Source organism: Lonchura striata, chromosome 2 (genome assembly GCF_050655825.1).
Source record: "Lonchura striata isolate lonStrDom1 chromosome 2, ASM5065582v1, whole genome shotgun sequence".
Classification (NCBI taxonomy): domain Eukaryota; kingdom Metazoa; phylum Chordata; class Aves; order Passeriformes; family Estrildidae; genus Lonchura; species Lonchura striata.
This window is the reverse complement of record NC_140704.1, coordinates 114650778-114677168: the sequence shown is the minus strand read 5'-3', so window position 1 is coordinate 114677168 and position 26391 is coordinate 114650778. Positions and strand designations below refer to the sequence as shown.

The 26391-nt window shown below is 43.5% G+C and overlaps 1 protein-coding gene across 5 annotated transcripts in view; it reads left to right on the top strand.

Moving 5' to 3' along the window:
- The first annotated feature begins 15024 nt into the window (after positions 1–15024).
- NOL4 (nucleolar protein 4) overlaps positions 15025–26391 on the top strand; it is a 194274-nt gene continuing 182907 nt past the window's right edge. For 2 of the 5 annotated variants that reach the window (XM_085572069.1, XM_077783765.2), the window contains exon 1: positions 15025–15369. In XM_085572069.1, the coding sequence (XP_085428195.1) occupies positions 15160–15369 (210 nt within the window). In that variant the 5' untranslated portion in view covers positions 15025–15159. Of the gene's footprint in view, positions 15427–16144; positions 16283–26391 lie in introns of those variants that run through there. The other 3 variants (XM_077783766.2, XM_031504026.3, XM_077783767.2) reach the window with 2 other exon arrangements.

Genomic DNA, 26391 nt, shown 5'->3' with positions numbered 1-26391 from the left:
TTCTTCTTTCCTCGTGAGCAGTAATTTTCTAGGTCAAGTAACATTTGCATTGAGCAGTGCTCAGAGACAGACACTCAGCTGTATTTAGACAGTATGGTTTGATGCAATGGCTAGAAAGATCTTGGACATGTATTGAAATAAAAAAATTCCCTTCTTGTTTTGAAGTAGATTTTTTTCCTTTTGATTTCATACCCCTCAGTGAAAGATGATTGGAAATGGAGAGGCCCTTTTCATAGAGATCCAATGTTTTTTTGCTTTCTATTTAGTTCTGCATTAAAAGACCCACAAAGAACTATTAATTGATATTTTTGGGCCTTGTCAGCCTGGCAAATGCAGCAGCATTTTGGCTTGTCCACTGCAATTCACTCAAATCCAAGACAAGGTTTCTTCTAGCTTCAGCAGCAGCAGAATATCATTCTTTAAATTTGATCTGGGGCTAATTTACAAAAGAGCCTGGAAGAATCAGGAGCTCATATTGCACTGAGATGGACAAGGAGTGGGACATTCCACTTTGCCCTGTACTGTCATGGTAAACTATAACCCACATGTCTTTTTGAAACACCTGCTGTCAATTACAGAACCTCAGAATCACAGGATAATTAGGATTGGAAGGGACCTTTGGAGATGACCTGGTCCAAGTCCCCTGCCAAGGCAGGGTCACCTAGGGCAGGTAACACAGGAACATGTCCAGGTGGGTGAATGACTTTAGAGAGGGAAACTCCCATGTCCTCTCTGGGAACACTGAAAATAATCTGGCACCATCTTCTTGACAGCCACCTTTGAGATATTAATATATATTAATAAGATCCTCTCTCAGTCTCCTCTAGACTGAACAGGTCCAGCTCCCACATCTCTCCTTGTAAGAGAGATGCTCCAGACCCAAATCATCTTTGTGACCCCCACTGGACCCTGTCCAGTAGCTCCTTGTCTCTCTTGTACTGAGGAGCTCAGAACTGAGCACAACACTCCAGATGTGGCCTCACTCGGGCTGACCAGAGGGGGAAGATCACCTCCCTCAACCTGCTGGCCACATTCTTCTGGTGCACTCCAGGATTCCATTGGCCCTTCTGGCTGCAAGGCACTGCTGACTCATGGCCAACCCCAAGACTCCCAGGTCCTTCTCCACAGAGCTGCTCTCTAGGAAGTTGGCTCCTAACCTGTGCTGGTACTGGGGGTTATTCCTCCCCGTGGGCAAGACCCTGCACTTGCCCTTGTTGAACTTCATAAGGTTTCTATCTGCCAAAAATTCCAGCCAGTCAAGGTCCTGCTGGATGGCAGCACAGCCTTCAGGTGTATTGGCCACTCACTCCAGTTCCGTGTCATTGATTAGACATTGGCTCCCCAAGGACTGGAAGAATGCTGGAGTGAAATACGATGCTCTGTGTTGGAGGCACTCAAGCCAAATGATTAGTGGTTCCCCAGCCTTAGAACTTTGAATCCATATGCCAGACAAAATGCCCTCCAAAAAGCAAAAGTTTATGTTATAGTCATTCACAATTTCCCAAGCAAATGAAAACAAAGGGCAAAATGTTTGAATCATACTTACAAGTTATGGTAGGAGAACACAGGACAGACATAGGCAGCTGTGCATTAGCTATTCAGTGCAAGCTTATAGATCCCAAAGTTTAAAAGATTATTTGGGATCATACGTTTCCCCTGTATTACAAGGTACAGGTTTTTTTTGAGTTAACTCCTATAACAAGACAAACAATTTCTCTGAGAAAATCAATAATTTCCAACTTCAAAATGCCTAGTGATGGAGAATCCATTACAATCCTTGGTAAATTGTTCTAATAATTAATTTCCTGCCATGCTAAAATGTGTCTAGTTTCAAATTTCACTAGTTCCTGTCAGACATTTTTTCACTTGACCAAAATGTCATGTATTATCAAATTTCTACTCTTCTATTCTATTTCTACAGGAAGACAGGAAATTTATAAATTATATTCAACCCTCTCCTTAACCTTGTCTCTGTTAAGCTAATAGATTGATGTACTTAAGCATCTCATTCAAAGACAAAGCTTCCCCTCTTGTCACCCTTCTCTGAATCGCTCTCTGTTGGCCACCTGTCCCTTGACTGCAGAGGTGAACACTACTTCAGTGACTACTGCACCTCTGCCCATACAGAGACAACACAGCTCCACAGAGAACTGACCCTTTGACTTACAACCTTGGACTGAAAATTTACACTTGCCAAACTATTTACCACTACTTTTCCTTTCTTTTTTTTTCTTTCTTTCTTTCTTTCTTTCTTTCTTTCTTTCTTTCTTTCTTTCTTTCTTTCTTTCTTTCTTTCTTTCTTTCTTTCTTTCTTTCTTTCTTTCTTTCTTTCTTTCTTTCTTTCTTTCTTTCTTTCTTTCTTTCTTTCTTTCTTTCTTTCTTTCTTTCTTTCTTTCTTTCTTTCTTTCTTTCTTTTTCTTTCTTTCTTTTTCTTTCTTCCTTCCTCCCTTCCTTCCTCCCTCCCCTCCCCTCCCCTCCCCTCCCCTCCCCTCCCCTCCCCTCCCCTCCCCTCCCCTCCCCTCCCCTCCCCTCCCCTCCCCTCCCCTCCCCTCCCCCCTTCTTTTATAAGAACCATTATCCAAAGTTCAATCAGAAATGTCTGAAAATATATATAGCTTAACACTGCAAAGTTCGGTATATGCTAAACAGAGTGAGGACTTTGCTAAGGCAGCATTGTTCTCTATGGGCTAGTGGTCATAAATAGAAATATTCATGCCAGCCTTCACATTAAGCATTTTTTCTGTTCCAGAGCCTTGAAGCTTTTTACAATGGCCTGGTTGGCTTTTTTTTTTTTTTTCCCTTTTTTTTATTTTTTTAATGGTCTTTCCCTCTTGGAAAGAGAGAAATCATACTTACACAAGACAACATGCTGGTTCAGGTGAATCCCTCAGGTTTTGGAAGCAGTGGATGAGCCTCAGAAGTACCTTGGAGAGTTTTAAGCATGCAAAAGATAAAGCATGAGGATAATATTGTTAAAACCATGTCTACATTGCTTTATATACTAGAGAGTGGTCATTAGATGGCTGGGGACAACAGGTGAAGAAATACCACTACTTAAAAGGAGTGAAATAAAATAAGCATTTGCACTGACTTGTGCTCCATCTCTACCTTTCTTTCCATATCCCAGCTCAGAGTGAGGGGCTGTATCAGAGGGGTGCCGGAGCAGAATGGTAGTGGTGATACCTGGCTGCACCTAAAACCTCACTGTCCTAAGACTGATTGTGACTTTTGTTCTGGAATTAAGGAAACTCACTGGCACTCTGAGCTCTAACTAAACCTGCTTCTAACAGCAAATGACTCACAAGGTCCGGGTATTGATAAATGCCGGGATTCCAGCAAATCTCCAGAGGGACACGGAGGGGCAATGCTTGGTCATACTTTGTATCATTCCTGAATGCTTTCATCTTCATGTCTCCTTGTTGCACTGCTTGTGGAAGGGCACAGCCAGTTAGAAATCAGAACTACAGCTAAATCCCTGTTGTTTAAAACTATTGCAGACTTTTATTTCTTTCTGCATGCTTCCACATTGACAAATGTTGGGAGAGCCCTAGAGTGGGTGGGAAATATGGAACAGCTGTAGACCATCCTTTACTAAAATGTACAAAGTACTTACAGGAGGTGGGACCTGTGAGGAGGTCCTCTCCAGACCTGCACTCCCAAGCTGGGAGTTTTGCAGGACACAGTGATGACTATCTCTGGTTCTCTGTGCTGGGCATTTCTACATATAATGCCCCAAAATTCTCTACCTAACTTGTGGCAGTGTCCCACTGCTCTACATTTGGCAGGGACCATCCTTGTTCAGGGATCCTCTCCTCACTCCTGGGGAATAACCCAGCCAAGCAGAGCACATGGAGAGTAGGAGACCTATAAACAAACCAACCCAACCATCCAGAAAAACCCTACAAGCCAAAGTTCTTCTTAGGTCTGAACCAATTTTACTTCATGTAAATTATTGATGTCATCTACCTGGACTTGTGCAAAGCATCTGTCCCACACAAAGATGATCAGAGGGCTGAGCAGCTCTCCTACGAGGACAGTCTGAGACATTTACGGTTGCTCAGCCTGGAGAGAGGAAGCCTCTGGGGTGACCTTAGAGCAACCTTTCAGTACCTAAAGTACAATAGCACAGGAGAGGGACCTTCTACCAGGGCATGTAGCAACAGACAAATGGGAATGGCATTAAACTGAAAGAGGGCAAGTTTAGATCAGATTTTAGGAAGAAATTCTTCAGTGTACGGGTGGTGAAACCTTTTCTCTGGATAATATTTGAGAACTTGTGGTTATCCCATCCATGGAAATGTTCAAGGCCAGGTTGCATGGGGCTTTGAGCAACCTGGTCTAGTGGAAGATGTCATTGACCATGGCAGAGGGGTTGGAACTAGGTGTACTTTAAGGTCATGGACATCTGCAGTCTACTTCTATTTATAAGTTCCTAGTTGTCATGGGAATTATGTAAACAATTTGGTTGTTTGTGTTCACTTTTTAACATTAATGATCTTTCTTTTCTTTTTATTATTATGATGGGGTTATACTGAGAAAAAAATATTCAGCAGTTTAGCAGGAACAGAGAGACTAGAGTAAGGAGTGTGTGCTCCAGTAATAAGCTGCATTTGGGTAGCCGGGAATAGTCATGTGAGGGCAGATACAATTTATACTGTTTTTCTGCTTAAAGTTGATACTAACAACACTAATTTGGTGTTTTGAGGATAAGTTTATGGAGGACATTGAATCAGTGCCTAAATGTTACCAAGTCAAAAGCTAACACCATTAATGAAAGGACACTTTTATAATGACCATTCTGGCACCCTACCAAATAACCTCCAAAGGTGCACAGTTTTCTCACTTAAAGAGCATGGCTACCTTATAGTAAAACTATAGTGTCAATAAAATGATAGGTGCTTTGAGCAAAACAAGATCAATTGGGTTAAGGACCTGGTGGCACTGTATGTAATAGAAGGGTTAGAATGTGTGGATCTTGCAGTTGGCAATGCTGCGGTTGAGAGCCTCTGGATAAGGATCAAGGGACAAAATGTAATGTGGATGTCATTGTGGGAGCCTACTATAGATTTCCTAGCCAGGACAATGATGCCAACAAATTATTCTATGAGGAACTAAGGGACACTTCCAAGTAAACTGCCCTTGTCCTTATGAGGGACATCAACTTGGCAGAAATCAAGTGGAAGCATCATAGAGCAGGTACAACACAGGCCAGAAGATTCCTAAATAACATGGATGACAACTTTGTGAAACAGATCCTGAGGGAGCCAACTCAGAAAGATGCCCTCCTTGATCTGCTGCTTGTCAACAGCGTGGATCTCATGAGTGAAGAGGAGATTGGTGGCTGTCTTGGCCATAGCAACCACAAAGGGATCAAGTTTAAAATTTCTGTTGACAGGAGGAAGAGTGCCAGCAAAACCTCAGCTCTCGACATGAGCAGAGAACACTTCAGCCTGGCCAGGGTATCAGCAAGTGTAGTTCCCTGGGAAAACATTTTTGCAGGCGCTGGCGTCCATCAGTGCTGGTCACTTTTTAAACATCACCTCCTTAGGGCACAGGAGAAGGCAATTCCCAAATGTCAGAAGTCAAGCAGGTGAGGCAAAAGGCCAGCTTGGCTGAACTGGATTCTTCTCTTGGAAATAAGTTAAAAAGAAAGGAAAGAAAGGTGTATGCCAAGTGGAAAAAAGGTTAATTGACATGGAAAGAATACAGAGATTCTGTTTGCCCCTGTAGGGAGAAAATTTGTGTGGTCAACGTTCTACTTGCATTGAAGCTTCCAGAAATGTGGGAAAAAATAAAAAGAGTTTTTTCAAATATATAAATGGCAGGAGGCAGTAGAAATAACATTGTCCCATTAGAGGATGAGAATGGTCACCTCACAAACAGGGACATACACAAGGCAGAGGTGTTTAACAAATTCTTTGCCTCTGTCTTCAACACAGATGAGAGACCAAGGGGTCTCAGTGCCCTGAGCTGGAGGACCATGACTGTGTGAATGATCAACTCCCAGCTGACCCTGCAATTGTGTGGGATATGCTTCTCCAGCTGGATCCCTACAAATCTATGGGGCTTAATGGGGCTCATCCAAGAATTCTCAAAGAGCTGGATAACTGCTATCTCAAAACCTCTCTCAATGAATTCTAAGCAGTCTCAGAAATCTGGAAAGGTCCCCAGCTGACTGGAAGATGGAAAATGTCCCAGTTTTCAAGAAGGGCAAGAAGGAGGACCCCAGAAACTACAAGCCTGTCAGTCTCACTTCAGTATCTGGCAAAGCTATGGAGAAGATTATTCTGGGAGGTATTGAAAAACACCTGAAAGGCAACACAGTCATTGGTCACAGTCATGAGAAAGTCCAGCTTATTAAACTTGATTTCCCTTTTTCCTCAAGGTAACCCACATGGTTGATCAAGGGAAGCCAGTTGATAGAATATTTTTTTATTTAGTAGAGCTTTCCCTACTGTCTCTCACTGTATCCTTCTGGACAAAACATCCAGCACAAAGCTGGATAAGCACACCACGTGATGGGTGAGCAATTAGCTCACAGGCCAGGCACAAAGGGTTATAGTGAGAGGTGACATCAGACTGGTGGCCTGTCCCTAGTGAGGTTCCACAAGGCTCCAATCTCAGCCCTGTGCTCTTCAACACGTTCATCAATGACTTGGACACAGGACTGGAAGGGACACTGAACAGCTCCACAGATGATACAAGACTGGGAGGAGCTGCTGCCTCAAAGGAGGGAGGCCCTGCAGAGAGACCTCAACAAATCAGAGGAATGGGCAATCACCAAACATATGAAGTTCAAAAAGGGTGAGTGCTGTTTTTGGCACCTGGGAGGGGACAACTCTGGAGATATGAACATGAGAAGCTGGAAATCAGTGCCATGGACTGGGGGTCCTGGGGTCCTGAACATGAGTTATAAGTGTCCTGGCAGCCAGGAGGGACAACTGTGTCCTGGGGGGCATCAGGCACAGCATTACCAGCCAGGCTAGGGAGGGGATTGTCCCACTCTGCTCTGCTTAGGAGCAGCCTCATCTTGAGTAGTGGGTGTAGTTTTGGTCACTGCAATATAAGGAAGATATTAAATTATTAGACAGAATCCAAAGGAGGCAACAAAGATGATGAAGGACCTAGAGGTCAAGCTGTATGAGGAGTGGCTGAGGTCACTTGGTCTGTTCAGCCTGGAGAAGACTGAGGGAAGACCTCATCACAGTCTACAACTTCCTTGTGAGAGGAAAATGAGGGGTAGACACTGATCTCTTCTCTGTAGTGACTGATGACAGGAATCAAGGGAATGACCTGAAGTTGTGTCAGAGAAAGTTTTGATTGGATATTAGAAAAAGGTTCTTCACCCAGAGGGTGGTTGGGCACGGGAACAGGCTCCCCAGGGAAGTTGTCAAAGCAGCAAGGCTGGCTGAGTTCAAAAAGTGTTTGGACAATGCTCTCAGGCACATGGTATGACTCGTGGATATGGTGCTGTGCAGGGAGTTGGACTCAATTACCCTTGTGGGTCCCTTTTAACTCAGCTCATTGTATGGTTCTGTGATTCTGTGAAAACAGTAAAGGAAGTAATATCTACAATGAGATGCAACAGTAATTTCTTTTGTTTTAGTCTTTAGTTATCATTGTCTATAATGTGAAGTCAGGAGGACCCCATGCTGCTGATGCAAATATATGGATCAAATGCAAAAGTAAAATTAGGATGGTATTTTATACCAGTGAGAGATTAATGTTATATTTTGCCAAATATTTCAGATTGAGAAATTATCTTCTTCATTTTGCTTCCTCCCTAGTTTCCATCCTGTTGTAAGCGGGACTATGGCAGCTGGTTAACCACACTGTTCCAACTGCTGACTTTATCTGGTAGTGCTTGACACAATGGCTGTAGAGCCATACCTGAAACTTTCTGGAACATTTTCCAATTATCACATCTCCTTCCATGGCAATGAAGTCAAGAACACTAACAGAGATAGACTGCTACAATTTACAGCACTGATTTATTAGTCCTGGCTTGGTTTAGACAACACTCTGGGTGGTATTCTAGTAGTTGGTTTATATTAGTGTTGCCTTAGCTGAGAAGGATACATTACCTGTAGAAAGAATAAAAAATATTACACACACACACACACACACACACACACACACACACACACACACACACACACACAAAATCCTTTGTGAACACCTTCTTTAGGATGAAAACAAGCAAGGTTGAATGTGTCACTTTAACAATAAAAAAATGTCAGTGCCCATATACAAACCTTAAGACATTTGCAACATTCTCTTCTTTTTTTTCATTGTGTGCCACATATTTACTCCCTTTTCCTTTTTTATTACTAAGGAAATGAGGAAATTTTCATGAAAACAAGAGCTTATATTCTTACAAGTTTGTCAATTCCTGCTTATATTTTTCTGTTCTGAAGGGATTGGAGCCTTCTGTACAGGGTACCGTAATTGCTTCCAACTCAACGAGCTGTGATGAATAAGAAGCAGGAACTTTTAAACAAAGACCCTGTTTTCATGCAAATATTCTCAGTAATAAAGCATAGAGTAAAAGAAATATGTGAAGTTATGTTTTGCAGAACTGCTACTTAAAGCAAAGCAGCTTTGTAGAACGAAGCCAAGTCTGGAGTTTTCTAACTGCATGAAGGGGAAGTGAGTTTGAGCATTTTCTCAAGGGATTCAAAATGTCGCCAAAGAAGATTGTTAAAAAAATAAAGACAGAATATATCCCAGTATAATTCTCATTGGCATCGTCAACATCACTCTGTGTGAAAAGATCCTAACCAGAACACTGGTTGACACTATTCCCACATTTCATGAATTCATTCTCACATTTCATTATAAACCTAGAAACATACAGCCTCTTTCCCCCAAATATTTAGCAAGTAGGTTCTTATAAGCCATCTCTGAGTCATTGCTTTGGTCTACCTCATCTTAATTTTCCAAAATCAGCAGTAACTTAAGAAAAATAAAGAAGAATACTGGAACTGGAAACAATTTGTAGAAAAAATTATATTGACCAGTAATTAATAGTTTAGGCTTTGCTCCATGATAGCTCATTCAGTAGACAAATCAAATCCTAAACAACCTTAATCCATTTGAAGTTTTCATACATTAGTACTACCAATTCATTACCTTTAGTTGCTGACCTCCTAAGCAGAAAATACCTTGGAATTACCATCAAGGATACCTTTCTAGAGTGGTCCTTTGCCAGTAATATCAGTAGGTGAAATGGTGACTATTTTCTCTTCAGGGAAACTGTGCCACAGCAGAGTCCTATCTCCCCAAATGCAACTTTGAAAATTTGGGATAAACTGATTATCGAACCACTCAGGAGATTCTGTCATGTTGTGAGACCAAAGGACGAGACCACAGTCAAGCCCATGCAGTGTGTGAACACTGACTTCTACCTCCACAAGCATTAGGGCTTGCAGTGCTCATTGTTGCTGCCACCACTGGGCTGTAAAGGACGCAACAGGACACTTCCACTGAAATTATCTCCAGAAGAGAGGAAAAGCGCTACCAGATATGTAGTTTAAAGCAAACCATTTGGAGCTGCAGTTTTGTTTTTCCTCAGCACATCTTCTGTCAGTTCAGCATGGATGATTTTCAGTCTGCACAGAAACGGGCTTTCCATTGTAACTCATGGACATAGCAAGTCAGAAGTGTCAAAATAATTTTTTCTCACTATGTCAATGAATAAAAACCCAAGAGACAGGAAATTCACATCCTCAAAGGCTACCCTTAGCCATCCAGTAATGCCATATCAAGAACTGTGCTGAAATATGGTGCATGTTTTCCAAACACTCCTCTTTGGCAGAAGTCAGAGACAGATTTAAGCCAAAAACCTACTCTCTATTTTTCAGCAAGTTTAAAAAACTTGAAAATGTATTTCAGCTTTTTCCATGGACTCAGTTCCATGTCACTGCAAGATTGTAATTTCATCGAGAAGCCCTGGTAACTCCAATGACATCAGGCCCCATTCTGCCTGTCTTCACTTTCTATTGCCAGTGGACTTGTTAGAGCTGATAATTCAAAAAAATACAGTATTTATGATATTCATTATTTACTTTAAACCTCTTTCACAGCTTGATGCACATGAGGCAGTTCAAATAGCCAAAACTCTGTTTCGCAACTAACAGTTCATTCCACTGAATGGAAACGTTCACACATCTGTTGGTGGTGTATTGTTTCAGGCTGGCTGCAGAGCAATCAAGCCAGCAAGGCACGGACGTGGTGTCTCCACACCAGAGGAGAGAAACTTTCATTTTCTGGCAGAGGCAAGTGAGTTCTGCAAATGCAGAGCACAGAACAGCCTCAGTCCATTGCATTGAAGGACCAACACAGTCCCTCTAGTCAAGGATACTACAAGAGTTTCAATTTCAGCTGAGTAACAGGTTGTCATTGGAACTCTTGACAGGAGGAGGGTCTGTGCAAGCCCTTTTTATTGCAAGGAGATTCCAGACTGTGTTAATAAACTCTGGTAATTCTGAAACAAAAACCCACCACAAACCAGACAGTGAACTTAACCTCATGTAGTTTTTCTTATTTAAATATAATGTCATAGTACTACTTTCAGAGTATCAGATGATCTCAAAATGGGAGATTAAAAATCTGCATTCTAAATTCATGATATAAATTATGCTGAAGTTACTATACACACACACATTATATATATGTAATGAGTATAGGTTATGTAAATACACTCTACAATGTATATTTATATGAAAGTGAAGCCATGTACCATGTAATTGACCTTCTTTAGATCACCAATTCTTTATGATAAGCATAATGTTTGTGTCCTGTGTGCTCATCCATTGTCTGGCAGGGTGGGTGGGGTTCCAGGATGCTCCTAGGACTTCTGGCCAAGTTTCATGACTGGAGGCAGTCATGAAACATCCATATCTTCCATGAACACAAATCAAAAATCGTAACTGTAAAACAGAGAAAGAAATCCATCTGCATTTAATATTACTCTAGTTTCTACTTTCCATCCCCACTTCACACCTCAGGTGGGTTTCACCCATGTTTATTTCACGAGGACCTGTAGTGGTAGGACAAGGGAGAACGGCCTTAAGCTGAATATTTAGACTAGATATTAGAAGGAAATTCTGTACTGTAAAGGTGGTGATGCACTTGAGAAGATTTCCCAGAGTGTTATCTGGAGGTGTTCAAGGCCAGGTTGGTTGAAATTTTGAGTAACTTGGTCTAGTGGAAGGTGTCCCTGTCATGGAAGATGACCATTAAGATCATCTAGTAAAGATCGTAAGATTCCTTCCAAACCATTCTGAAAGTATATGATTCTCCTGCCTCAAAACAGTTTGAAAAAATAAATAATATTTCCGGTGTTTTTAAGTCATGGTCCAAAGTTGACTGAATTTAGGAATGTGTCTCTGCTGAGAAGGCACAGGGCTCCTTACAGGATTCAAAGTGATACTCCTGGATATGGAATTATTTTTTTATCTACCAAATCATGCCTGCTTATTTCAAGCATTTTACTCATCTATGCTATAACTGTCTGGATTGTCACTCCTGGCTCTGTCACATCTTCCTTTATCCCCTTTGCTTTGTGTGTGTACTTTGGATTCAGTCATAGCACAGTATCAGTGTGATACGGAAGTTACTGAGACCCTCAGCAGGAGGCTGGGTTGAGAACAATTATCTGACAGAATTGTTTAGCAGTGCAGCCCAATCCATGTTATGACCCTTTTTCTAAATGTAGATCTAATGGCACATTAAAGCAATATTACATCTCATAAAGCCTGCTGGGTAAGAGTTCAGCGAGGTTCCCCTTGCTCCCCTTCTGCACAGCAGTTCCTTTGTTATTGCCTCGCCTCTAGATCCTGTGATGGACGGGAGTCCCTTGCTCCTCTAACACTGAAATGGGGCTGCCAAGATAATTTACAGACCCTGTGGCCAAAAAAAAGTCTCAAGCCTCCTTGGGTTATCTCTCAGTCCTGCCCATTGTGCCAGCTTGTTCTCTCAGATTTTACAGATGGCAGGAAAGGTTTTGGCAACACAAACATCCTTTGGAGCGCTGCTTTTAAACAACAGCCTTGTCCCAGGTTTGCCTGTGTCTGAGGTGGTGTTTCCAGACAGAAAGCAGAAAAACAAACATAGGACTGGGGGAAGAGGGGAAGAAGGCGAGAGAGGAGAGGACAGCTATATGTGAGCTGGGTTAGCCGGGGAGATGGAGGCCAGGTTAAGGTGCCAATGCACAGGGTCAGCCCAATGGACCAGCATGTCCTGGCAGGGTGCATGAGGAAGGGCTTCTCCTGGTTCTCTTAACACTTTTGGCTTTTGCACTAGAAATCCAGGCTCGGTGTGAGTGTAAACAGCACGACAGCCATGGAAGCCTTTTTCTGCAGGACACAAGAGAGTGGACTAAGGTGTCTGCTACTGCCCAGATCTGGGCAGCAAAAACACACAGCTGCCTTTCCACTGGGCCCTTCCAGGCCCCGAGCGACTGGATACCCAGACACAGGAGGAATTTCTGCAGAAGAAACCCGAGGCACAGCGCAGGAGCCCCGTAGCCCTCTTCATTTCAGCGACCTGAGCCGAAAATGGCACATGTTTGGGTTTGCGGTGGATTTTGGGCTCCCCTCCCGCCCAAGGAGCGCCGAAGCCGGGGCGGCCGCAGCTCGCTGCCCGCCGCAGCGCGGGGTGCGATGCCGCGGGCACGGCCGGCCGGGACCCGCCCGCCGCGGGGCCGAACGCGCGGCTGCGCAACCCGAGCCGCTTGCGCGGACGGTCCCGGCGGCGACGGGAGCTGCGGGGAGCGCTGGAGCGGGGCGGCCGGGGGGAGCGCGGTCCCTCCGCTCCGCCGGGCGGGGGCCGGGCCGCGGGGTGGCGGCGGAGGGGCTTCGCTCTCCGCTTCCCAGCGAAAGCCCAGCCCAGCGGCGGCCACGTGTCCCGCAGGGATCCCGCCGCGGCCCCGCCGGCCGGTGCGGCGCAAAGTGCGCGGTACCGCCGGCTCTTCCTTCGCTCCGCCGGCAGCGCGGGCGAGGCGGCGGAGGGGATATCCGCCGGGGGCGCGGAGGCCGACGGCCCTCCGCCGCGGCCCTGCGCGCGTTTCTTGCTCCAATAAGCAATAATTAGGTCCTCAGCTAATGAAGTGTCAGCTGATCCCCTCGCTCCGTCTGCGCGCGGGGAGGCGGGGGGGCTGCGCCCGGAGACATCGCCATGGAAACGCTGCCCTCGCCTCTCTTTCCCCCGCCGCATCCCCCTCACCCCCCGTCGGCCCGGGCCGGGTGCGCGCTGTCCCCCGCGCCCCGCCGCGCCCGCGGAGGCGGGAGCATCCCGACATGGGACAGCGCTGCCCGTCACCGCGCCGCGCCGCCGTCGCCACAGAAACTTTTGTCCCGGCGGCCAATCAGGGCGCGGGGGGGGCGCGGAGCGGCGCTGGGCCCGGCCCGGTGCGCCGCCGCCGCCGCCAGCCCGGCGCGGAGCGCAGCGCGGAGCGGCGCGGCCGAGCGGAGCGGAGCGCAGCGGCGGCCCCGGCGCGCATCCCGCGGCCGGGCGCGGGCCGCAGTCGCGCCCCAGCAGCGGAGGTGCCGCACGGCTGCGGAGCGGGGGCGCGGAGCCGGGCGCTGGATGGCGCGGGCGGGCGCGGCCGCGGAGAGGCGACGAGAGGAAGCGCCGCAGCGGAGCCTTCCCCCCCCGCGGAGGGGGTGTCCTGCTTGACACGGCGGGGGAGACCGGGGGGAGCGTGGAGATCTCCGGCGTGAACTGAAGCTGTGGCAAAGGGAGGGGGAAAAAAAAAAAAAAATCAAGATTTTTTTTTTCTTCTTCTCCCCCCTTTAAAAAACGGGGGTTTATGCTTAGCATCCGCACGCAAACTTACTTGAATGCCTTGTAGCCAGTTTAGCTCAGAGACCAAAGGATACCCCGCACCCGAGGAGTCCTACATGTGTGAGCACCATCATTACACTGGCAGAGCAACGAGAGCCGCCTCCTTTCCTGTACCAACATCCTCCTGGGACTGATCTCTCCTCTGGTCCAATATCCAAGCCTATCTCTTATATATGGGTTTTCTTTCTTTCTTTCTTTTTTTTTTTTTTTTTTTTCCTTCCATCGACTGGGATCGCTATATAAATAAAGAGAGGAAAATTCCTGAAAGGGCATATGAAAATTCAATGGGACTCAATATGAGGAAGTGAAATTCTCACAGACCATTTTTTAAAAATTAAAAATTATATACTTAAAACGCGGATTGGATGCGTTAGGCTTAGAAAATAGCAGGTAAGAACTTTCTTTCTTTCCAGTACCTTCATGCCCGGAGCGGGGATATCTGAAGCAAAGCCGCCCAGCCTTGGAATAAAGGGGGAGCAAAGAGACCGGTGTGCCCTTCAGTGCTTCTTCCATCCTGCGCGGCGCGGCGGCTTTGGGGAGAGACACAGCCCGCCAGGACAGAGACAGAAAGCTCAGAAAGCCTTCAGAGAAAACAGCCGAGGGCTGCCGGGGCGGACTAGGGTGGGCTTTTTCTCTTCTTTCCGTTCTTTTTTTTTTTTTTTTTTTTTTCCTCCCTCTTCTTCACCTGCCCTATCCAGGGTGAATCCGGGTGCAGTTGATGTATGGAAAAGAAGAAGGATCCGGGTCAATATTTTCTCTTCGCTAAGCCGAGGGATAGGATTTTAATTATTTATCCATCCGAACCCTCTCCGGGTAAGACGCTGCTGGAGCCAGTGGGATAGTCCTGCCTTGCACAATTATTAAAGAGACTGATCACGTACAGTGGAAGGATAAGAGGAACCTCCATCGGATCCGTTTTGCCTCCTGTGAAAAAAAAAAATGAAGGACAACATTGCCACACTATTGAATTGATTGCTGCCCCCCCCACCCATCCCCCTCCCGACCCCCCACCCCCCCGAGCCACCACCACTACAAAAAAAAAAAAAAAAAAAAAAAAAGAAAAAGAAAAAAAAAATCCGCTGGGATCTGCCTGCACCGGGACCTCCTTCGCTCCGGCTCGGAGGTGGATGCATTTTTCATGAGCGCTGGGTGAACAGGTGCAAAGTGCGGCGGGGCGGCCCGGCCCCGTACCCCGGCCCGCTTCGGGGCGGCGTGTGCGTGTCCGTGTGTCTGCCCGTGTCTGTGTGCGTGTCCGTGTGTGTGTGTGTGCGCCCCGGCGTGTGCATGTGTGCGTGTGTGTATTAGGAGATTATGGAGAGCAGCGACCGGGACATGTACCGCCAGTTTCAGGACTGGTGTCTCAGGACTTACGGGGACTCAGGAAAAACCAAGACGGTGACCCGTAAAAAATACGACCGGATCGTCCAGCTCCTGAACGGCTCCGAGTCGAGCTCTACGGATAATGCCAAATTCAAATTCTGGGTCAAATCTAAAGGCTTCCAGCTCGGCAACTCGGACGAGGTCAGTGGTGGTGCTGGAGGAGGGAAGCAAGTGCTGTACGTGCCAGTCAAAACCACGGTTAGTAGAGAATTGTCTTCCTTGTTCTATGTCGGCCGCTGCAGCCCGCTCCGGGAGCGAGAGGCGCAGGGGGAGCCGCAGCCACAGTTGGCTCCTTCCTCCCTCTTCCCCCAAGTCATCATCACCATGTTGCGTTTGCCTGTCACATTATACACCGCCGAGGTCTTTGTGGGTCCTTTTATTTAAAGCGATCGTGCGCACAACGCACCCCGCCGGGTCGGTGTCGTTCTCCTCCTCGTCCTCCTCGTCCTCCTCGTTTCCCCCGTCCCCACCGGGCCGCTGCGGCGGGCTCGGGGTGTGCTATTGTCCCGCCGCTCCGGCCATTGTGCCGGGCCCCGCCGCCCCGGGCAGCGGCCCCCGCCGCCGGCGGGGCTGATGGATGGCGCACGGGGGTACCCTGCCTGGCACAAAGCCAGGCGCGGCGCCGGGCGGTGGTTCCCCGGGATCTCTGCTGGGGTTCATTTATTTATTTATTTATTTTTATTAGTATTATTTTTATCCTTTTTTCTTTATTGTTGTCCCGCAGCCCTAGCGCCGCCGCCGAGCGGCCACGAATGTGCCCGGCTTGGCTGTGAAGCGCCGGCTGCGCTAGTAAGGGGCGGCGGGAGAGAGAGGATGCTCAACAAAGGGAGGACGGGGTTCCGCATGACCGAGGGAAGGGTGTATTTTGTCACACTTTCTGGGGTCGCAGAAGCCCCTCAGCACTCCGTTCGATGCAGTAGGGTAGCGTGGAATCCCCGGCAGGCGCTGGCATTACGGGCTCGGCTCAGGTCTGACAGCGGGAGAGCTATTATGCTTGGTGGTGGCAGGAGCGACAGATTTTCCTATTTAAGAAGATGGGGACTGTTGGTTGCAAGTAGGTTTTGCCTGTTGAACTCTCTTAATGTATCATTATTCTTACTTCTTATGTGCTGGGTCACGCAAGCTAAGCTTCTTTTGTCTGTGCGTGGGGCGGGTGTGGAGGGGGAGCCGAGAAAGGAAACCCGGCAATTAAAAATATTCCTGCCTGGGCATTTGGCTTGGATGAGCAATATTCTCTTTTTTTCCCTTTTTTTTCCTGGGCAGCTTATCCGGACCTAACGGGAAGGTTCTGGGTGGCGCAGCAAAGGGGGCTTCTTGGAAAGTATTCTGGGTTGGGTTGTGACGTAGGCTGCTGGGGAAATCTGCCTCTCTTTGCCTTGCTGAAGTCATAAACCTGGGCATTCCCAGGGGCTGGCTTGTATTTGCCCCCTTGTCATCAGCGCCGTCATGGCTGTGAGGAGGCAGAAGTGGGAAATCAATTTAAAGGAGATCTTCAATATGAAGATTTAAAGTAAAAGAGAAGCTCTGGACAGTTTTTTCTTTCTCTATGGTTTTTATTTACTGAAGGGTTTCAGGTCTGTCTATAGATTCAGATGATTTGGCAGATCTCTGTTTTAGTGTTACAAGATTGATTGCTCATCTCCGAGCCCAGACAGTACCATAGATACAATTTATAGCAAAAAGGTTGCCTAGAGCAGAAGCCTCCAATTATCTTAGTATTTTTAAATATCTCTTCTGCTCACTGAAATAATTATATTGAAGGGCCAGTGGGCAAGATTGTTTATTCCCAAGACTGTTATTTTCACTATGAGTTCAAAACTGTATGTAAATTCAATATTTTTAAAAATGACATTGACTACCCTACTAAATAAAGAGGATAACCTTAATTTTACACAATGGAATTTAAAAATTAAGTGCTTTTCTGGTCCTCTGAAACACAAAACTCAGTGATGGTAAGCTTGTTTATTTTCTCTCACCTTTGCTAGGCCATGAAAGCCTGAAGTCCCACCTTCCATCCTGTTTTCTATTTTGAGAACACAGAATCAATTTTTATTTTTATTTTTTTCCCCGCAAGGGATTTCAGTGAGAGGTCAAGCATCTTGCAGGTCTTACCTTATGTACATTTGTAAGAATCACAGCCTTAGCTGTGAATGTCTCAGTATGTCCCTATATACGTATTTATATTTATATTGGAGTAAATCTCTTCATATAGTTTAGCAACCAAGCAGGAGTTCTAATAAAATTAGGACTACTAATGAAATAAAGAAAGGAGAAGTTAGCATGACCTATCTGTAAGCAATCCCTGAATATATGTATATAACCTGACATATAAACCTTTTCAGAAGAGGTCCTTTATGTACGTCCAATTTCCTCTTGCTGGCCACCAGAAATTTGTTGTCCAGCATAAATGGGCAAAGCGGATGCTCGGCAACATTCAGTTCTGAAAAACAAATGCCAGCCCCTCCTAAATCCATGAATCTGGTGTCACTATCCCACCACAAAAGGCAGAGGAGTATTTAAACAGACCCACAGGGTGGCAGTGGTTTGTATGAGCTACTGCCAAAGCCAGGGCAGTGCCTGCCAGGCACTGAAGGCTCAGATAGAACATGTTTGACAGAACAGGGATGCAGCTCCTGGTGCAGAGAAAGTCAGTGGCAAAGCTCCTATTGACTTCAAGAGGTCTAGAATTTCAGCCAGATGGGAATGATAAGTTACAGGGGGGAAAAAATTGGATTTTCATCAGACAGTAATTGTTGGTAAACCTTAAAAGCCCATTCTCTCATTTCTTTAACTCTTAATTATTATTTAAGAGTTTTTAAATTTGTGATGATTTTTGGTTTTTCCTCCCCTCTCTCATGGTTATCCCATACATTTGGGCCTGTCCAGTCCTCAGAGACAGCCCCAAAAGGTAGCAGAGCCCCAAACTGTGAATCTCTCCTTCATCCTCTCCCTCTTTTTGTCCATCACTTGATCGCACCATAGGTAAAATTAATTTCAATTTAAAATTAATCATTACATGAGCACTCCTCGTTCAGTAACTGGACGGATGAATTTACAAGTTGGACTCTACAGATACAAGCTGGTCAAAAATAAGCAAATATTCAAATACTTTGTTAGGAATTACTCTCTCCTTGAAGCTTTAAGATTTGCTGCTCAGCTTTGCTGTCAGCCAGAGAGATTTGCTCCTGATGGTGCTGTAATCCACTGCTGCTGGTAATTAGACATCATTACTGCTGCGTTAAAGGGAAAGAGAGAAGGAGAGAGGACAGGCTGGGGCTAATTAACTACTTGATTCTAATGAAAGAAAGAGAGCCTGATAGCAACTGGGAGGTTGCACCGGAACAGGCTAGATGTACAACACAGACTTAATTGAAGCAGGGTGTCTTGCAGTCTCACAGTAGCTCAGGCTTGGTCTACTTTCATATTCTGTGGGCAGTAGTGCACGAGGTATTATTCTGTTTTTTCCTTGCCTGGTTGATAAGTAGCTCAAAATCACAGGCCTGCCTTCAGTATCAAGTTTAAGCATGCCAGCAAGGAGAATGCATAGATGATTATGTGCTGGCTTAATCTATTTTACGGGTATGGTCTCCTCAAGAGCAACAGGAACAAATCAATTTCTGAATGTTCACATCCCTCTGTGGCCTAGGAGATGCACTTTTGGTCACCAGGCAACAACATTCCCTGCAAAACAGCCATTTTAGGTCCAGAGTGGGACAGCACACAATAAGGTATTTCTGCATGCTTAAGGTATTCCTGTATGCAACCTAGTGAGTATTTCACTTCTGCAACTTTTCAAATTGTTTCTGTCACCAGGTTTTCTTTCATCAAGCCCAAGCTGCACTTTGTGAAAGCAGTGAAATGATGTCTAGCCTAGACACAGTGTATAAATGAAACAGGTTAGGCCAACAAATGCGCCAAATGGTTGACACTGTTGACTTTTAATTGTTGGTACTCACCAGCCATAAGGAGGTATGGAACTAGTATCTCTCATAAGATATCCTTTCTAACTGTATACATTGTTTTTATTAATGAACAAAATTTATTTTCTGCATAGTTTCTTTAGCTGGAGCTGTTTATTGATTGGCAACTTGAAAACAAATTTCTCCTCATCACTCTCCTTTCTCTGGCTTGATGTTGTGTGTGGACACAAATATGGACTCTAAAAATTACTCTTGATTTAAAAAGAAGTTATAAAATAATGGCCCGAGTGGTATCAGCAGACTTTAAGAAGAATTTTCTATTAAAAAAGGAGGGCCAAGTTGACTGCAGGATAGCTTTTAAATATAGAATTTACACTGTGTTAGCAAACTATTAGAATATAACCTTAAAGGCCAATTTCAGATTACTTTTATGTCATTACTAATCTGAAATTACTCATTTGAATTTAATGATATCACAGACCTAATTTGAATTTAATGATATCACAGACCTAATTTTCCTGTGCTTTCTTTTATATTTTCCAAATATAAGCAGAGAATGAACTTTCATTCTGAAACCAAATTTCTTTTAGCTTAAATCTTTAGATTCTCCAGGAGGATCTGGTACCTCATGGGTTGCTGCTACCAGACCAGCAAGGCTTTCTGCAGGTGCAGGGCTGTACTACTGAACCTGATTACAGGATTTAAGGCTTAAAATTATAGACCAGTCAGCTCTAAGGAACAAGCTATGTCCCAACCCACCTCTTGTTCTGTTGGACATGAATAATAGTAGATAGATACAGTTTATGTTCCTTTTCTTTTTAGATAAATTACTTTGTTTATGAACAATAGAAAAAACAGATCACAACATAAATAGCTCATAGGTCAAAATTTATTGCTGTAAATTATATTACATTCAAAATTGTTCATTATTTTAGGGCATTTTGTAGCAATTTGAAAATAGGCATCTTTTTTTTTTTTTTTTTTTTCGCATTTTGCCCCATTTTTGTACTCGTCAATAGAAAAAAAAATGTGTAGAAGTGTTTGTCAAATGTATATTGGTAGCTCTGTAGCCCACTGAACTGCCAGCACATAATGGCAGTAAGTACCACAGAAAGGCGACGCTGAGGGTGAGCTATAATTTATCCCAAGGTACAATGTTGGGGAGTTTTACAGTCCCATTAAATGCACCTTCCAGGCTCAGGAGTGGTATTCAAACCCTGCCACATCCTCCCTGTTCTAACTGCCCACCACATTTTCCTTAACCCCTGTTCAGGTCTGCAGAGCTCTGTCTCCTCCCATTACCCGCAGCCTCTGCCCTGCTGTTTGCAGACCTCCCGATGGAGTCGGAGAGGAAGGATGCTGGTGAATCAGAGAGGGAGTGCTGGAAAATGGTCACAGCAGATGGAACAAAACCGGTTTAGTTGGCAACTCTTAATGCAGGCATTCAGGGGAGTGTTCATGAATAAAGAGAATAACTCTGTCCTGGAATTAAAAAATGTTAAAGTGCCCATATGTAAGATGCCATCTCCACATGCATGTGTGAGAGAGGCAAAGGGACAGGAGAAGCTGAGTTTTCTCAGTAACAATGCTAAGTTGGAATTTTCGAAGAAAAATTATACAAGGAGAGAATATTTTTATAAACTAAGTGTTTTAAGGTTAGAAGATGTTGACCTGACTTTATAAACATGAAATAGGGTGTAGCAGTGTGCAAACAAAACCTAGCACTGATGTATCCATCCCATACATACACATGTAGTGAGAGACAGGATGAAAAATTCAGTGCTATCACCTGGGCAAAGGCCAGAATTGCATCTTAAAAGCCCAAATCTTTCCAGTGATCAGAAATAAAACCTCACAGTTTGATTTTCATGTTTCTGTAAACCTTTGCTGCAAAGAATGAGGTGATAGTGAACTTGTTTCTTCGTTCTTTCTCCAAGTCTCTTGTCTGTGAAGCTGCTGTGGATTTGGTCATGATGCAAGGACTGCTGCTCAGATGCTCCAGCCCTGATTTTCTTTGGATGCACGAGTGCTGTTTCAGTGGCTACACAGCTATGTGATCAGTGGGAAATAAGCTGGAAGCTTAGGGCTAAAATAAGCTGTTAGGCATCAGTACAGCATGATGGGACTTTTTCTGATCTTTTTACAGAGAAACTTTCATTCTCTATCCTCTGGTGTGATCACCATTGCTGTTGTTCAACTCTAGACTGAAAGGAGACAGGATCTGGGAAGATTACACAGACTGCAGGTAGAGAGGGCTTCCCATGGACAAGGGTCTCTGGGGGAAGAAGGCTAGTGCCAGTGCTGGATGAATGAGGGTGTAATGATTCAAATTTCATTTTACACTACAAAAATAAATTAAAAATGGCTGACACTGAACTGTGAGTTTTTTTGCTGTTGAAAGGAGGCAACTAGCAGCTGTAGCGTTTGGTCTGAAGGAAGCTATTTGAGTCCCAATCTTCCCCAGTTATGCAGGATACACCTGTTGAGAGTTTGCTGGTAAAAGAGGAACAAAATAAGCAGAGCATATAAATGAGGTAGATGTGGAGAAAGATTATGAGACAGTGTGGCAGGAAACACACTCTCCAGGAGGCAGAATCATACCAGATTCTGCAGCCTCCCATGCATTGCAGAGCATCACAGGCATCTTATGTTCCTTGTTGAGTAGGTTGACTGGTCAACACAGTTGCCAAAATTAGTAGAGCTTTACAGGGTGTAAAAGATGTTTTTGTCTTGTCTATCTCATTTTAAACCTGCTAGAAGCCTCTCTGACTTTAGAAAACTCAGGCAGTGTTGGTGCAATGAGAATTGTTTCCATTGTTCTGCAAAAGCACTGAAAGTGATCCCACAGCTTGCTTAAATTACCCTTTTGTTCTCTTTAAACCGATGAGTCTCAAAACTTTACAATTCCACTAGTAAGGTATTTTTTTAATGGTTTATGAACATACAATATCCAGGCACTGTCAATATACAGGAAAGAAATACCACAGATTATGGTATTGAGCATGTTCTCAGATGTGCATGGATTTTCTTAGTGATGATCAACTTTGTCACAGACAGTTGTACAGGCTTCTAACTGCTTATTCAATAAGTCTGCAAGCTGCAAAACTTGACAGTTACTGTGTGCATTTGCTGGGATTACAGCCTAGTTGTTGAAATTCAAATGGGGTGTTTGAAACATTTCCTTGTATATGTGGATACTCTTCAACTTAAGGGGCTATCTGTAGCGAACAGTTTACTTAATAAAACTGATCTATATTAGACTTAACCTCAAGTACAGACTTTTTTCAGAAACAAATATTCTGTATAGACTTGGAAGGACAGTGTTTATCAAATGACCTACTTCTGCCTAAGATGAAACCCATTCAACCTTTTTTACTCGAGAGCTTGTAATTAAACTCCTTAGAGAAAAGAGAGGTTTTTTTCTATTATATTGATAGTAAGGTCTGTGTGTCTGAAGCCTTTGTCCATTTTGTTACCCCAGAGATTTTAATACAAGACATGGATGCTACAACATTTTGACTGTACTTAGAGAAAATTTATGTGGTGAGATTACTTGCACTTAAATTACTTATCAATCTAACTTACTGTGAAGCTTTTAAATGAATATGACTTGTGATTGCTCTTTTTTTTTTTTTTTTTTTGCCTCTGGATTTACCAGGTGGAGTTTGTAGAAAACTTTTGTTCAAGGCAGATACAGAGCTGAAGTAGCTGCCACTAAATCATGACCTATCTGTAGGGTAAAGCAGCATTGTGCTGGTATATGGGAAATCACATTTAGGAATGGACTTTTACTACCCTGAGCTACTAGAAGATGAGTAACAGGCAAATCATTATACAGGTAATTAGATACAATAAGAGAAGAACAGTTAAGGTATGGCCAGAGGTTTCAGTGGACAGGAAAGATGAGGGCTATAAACACATTTCACAAAACTTAATTTTTCAGTGTGTATCTTTTCTGATATGGGTGATAAAGAAGTATCTATCCTGGGTTTACATTTTTCAGGTGATAAAATTGAAGAATGGACAGAGAGAACTAAAAAAGAAGGGATATTAAATTGCAGCGCATCACTGGGACTTGCACAAATTCAAAACCACTAAAGAACTTAAGAATCAAGTAACTAAAATACTACTAAAATAGACTATTTGCCACTATATATGACAATGATACAGCAGTATGGACAAGAATGTACTAGAAAGGGAAAAAACAGGGTAGTAAAGAGCTCATAGAAATAACAGACTAGTGGACCATATGTCAACACTAAGAAAAAAAAGTCAGTAAGAGCCATTAAAAATTATCTTAAGCATAAATATAAACTGGAGCTGGTTGGTGGAGCTCATTTGGATTTTGTGGCAGTTAATGATGTTCTTCTAACTTGTTGTGTTCAAGAATCTTTCAGAAATTTTCAGGTGAAAACATTGTTTCTTGCTTCCTTCTGAAATGAAACCCATCTGATACAGACTTTATTAAAGCAGGGTTGCAACTTTGGCTATGATGGCAAATTAAAACCAATGAAGAAGTAGGAAACCATAGCAAGAATTTGAGAGCTATGCAATGCACTCCGATGTGCATATGTACACACGCATACACCTATATATACACATATATATAGACATACATATATATACATAATATATATATACATACATATATATATATATACACCTAAACCTCAGGGAGGTGAAGGGTTTTCAACACTGGATGGAAATGCAAATTAATTAGGTCAAGTCAAAGAAGAATTGGGAGGTAAAGTAGAAATATTGCAACTTAGGGGGAAAAAAGGGAGAAATCATGGCAGAGGCAGAATTCCCTACAGACCATCGCCAGATAATTTACATTTTATGCCATCATGATATTAGCTTTTGGAGAGGAAAGGAAGAATTCAAGCTTTTCAATCACATCTAAAATAGACAGAATTAATGTATTATCTCCAGGGAAATATTTAGGAATGGTTTCAAACAAATCAATAAGTGTATCCAAAATGAGCACAGCTCATATAACAAAAATTGGCATTTAGGAAAAGTATAGAGAATAACATTGAAAACTTATTATTCTCATATATTAAATGGTATGTCCTTGCCTTTAATAGCATGCTTAGTGTATTTATCTCATCTCTAAAAGGTTGCAAAAGATGAAATATCCACAGAAGGTAACCAAGCTTATCAAAGAAAAAGGGTACTTACATGAGAAGTAGTTTAAATGGTTATATCACCCAAAAAGAAAAACATTAAGAGAAAAAAAATGCTCAGCAGAAAAGAGACATGTAATAGGTAGAAAGAAAGTGAGAGAAATAGTGTGGTATAAATACTGGTGAACAGCAGAGAAAATTCAGTCACTACCCTTTTAAATTCTATTTCATGTTCCTCTTTTGACAACCATCTGAGAAGGTAAATTCAAAGCTAGGCCATTTTTATAAACCAAAGTGTTGGGAATGGAAAGTCTGTACTGCTGTCCCTAGAGAAACCCTGACTGATTAATCTAAAATTTTGTCTAAGGATTTTACAGGAGCTCTGTGGCTCTCATAAGGATGTAGCATGCTCTTTATGTCAGTTCAGCTTTGCAGGCTGGAGCAGAAGTGAGGACAAGGTCATGTTCATGCCCTTCCGTGCCATCAGGAGCAAGGGCATTGGTGTGATGGCATGCACTTGCTGCCTGGCTCTCACCTGGTGTCTTGCAGCATCTCCCCAGGTGTTGTCCCATAGAGCCCCTATCAGGGTGAGTCATGTTCCAGCCCATCCATTAACACAAGAAAAGACTGGTGGGGCATCTTGAAATCCCAGCATCCTCCCATCCCCTTCCACTTTGTACTGAAATTTAACACTGCTGGTGGTGTCAGCCTTCATGTTCTTGTTTCATTAATAGCTTATTAAGTTTTAGGTATGTCTTCTTAGGTTGGCTGATGCTATAGCAGTAGAAAATAAATCGGTCATTATTGCACAAGGCACAGTATTTTGGTTAGGAATTTGTTTATTTACTAATTACTGAGCTCTGAATTGCAGACTCCCTTGCAGACTGGTACTGGATGGTTTGTTGGTCAGTTGAGCTGTAGCAGTTTCTGTGGCTCGTTGCTCAGGTGATATCACTAGTCTGGAGGAAGGAGGGACACAATCAAGTTTCTGAGGTCCAGCACTACCCTGTGTGAATCAGTGCATGAGATTATTGTGGTTTACACAGAATGTTTGCAATGTGCTATAATTTACTGCACTTGTGGTGAGAAGGAACGTGCTGCTTTCACCTTTGTATTTTTGCCTGCCTGTGTCAGCTTTTTGAGTGTGTGTATTTGTCGAGACTATTACCAAACCCTTACTGTGGTGGGAAGAAAAGAAAAAAGAGCAGAATTGTTAGAGAATTAATGACAAATATGAGAGGAATTAGCTCATTCAAATGATGGCAATTTCTGAAAGACTTTGCTTTTTGACCAATGGGGCCAGGAAGTATGGCATATACATAATTAGATAACTTGTCCCATTGCATTTCTCAAGAAATGGCAGTGGAAAAGAAAAAAGAATGTAGCTCCCTCCTTTCTCCTTTAATCTAGACATAGTCATAGCTTTTTTTTGTGACATCTTCTGATAACCTTTATCTTTTTATATTCTGAGAGTTCAGTAAAGCCCCCTGGCTATGGTTGCTGTAATACTTAAGTATTTAATTTGTACTGAGCAAACAGGCAGCATTTTTTAATGAGTGCTATATTTGAATGCCAGCCATCCATCTAAAATCTGTAGTTTGGGCAGATCTCATCCATTTATCCCTTTTTGTCTCAATTTGGGCTTATCCAACAATGAAATGGGATAGAAAATTCCGTATGAATGCAGCAGCAAAAACCAGAATTCTCAAAAGGATGTTTATTGTAAACTTCTTGCACATTGACCCTGTGTTTGACAAATCCTCTGCCACATCTTACTAATGTAGAAGGCCTCATTATCATTATTTTGGTGTAACTGAGAGTTGAAGTAGGCAATTGTTAAATTTGCATCTAAGCAAATTATAAAGCAATATAAATAAAGCTAGCTTTGGAAATGAATAAAGCTAGTTAAAATAAGACTAATTTCTTCTTTTTATTTGCCCCTCTTTATAAAAAATTTAAGTATAATTCTCTTCATCCCAATTTTGGCAAGATACATAAGACTTCTAGAAACCTGTGGAACTGAAAATACTGTTTTACCTGTATTCCTAATTGAATCTCACATTTTGAACTGGAAGCAAAAGCACTGCTTTCAAAAGCTGAGTAGGAAAAAGCATTTC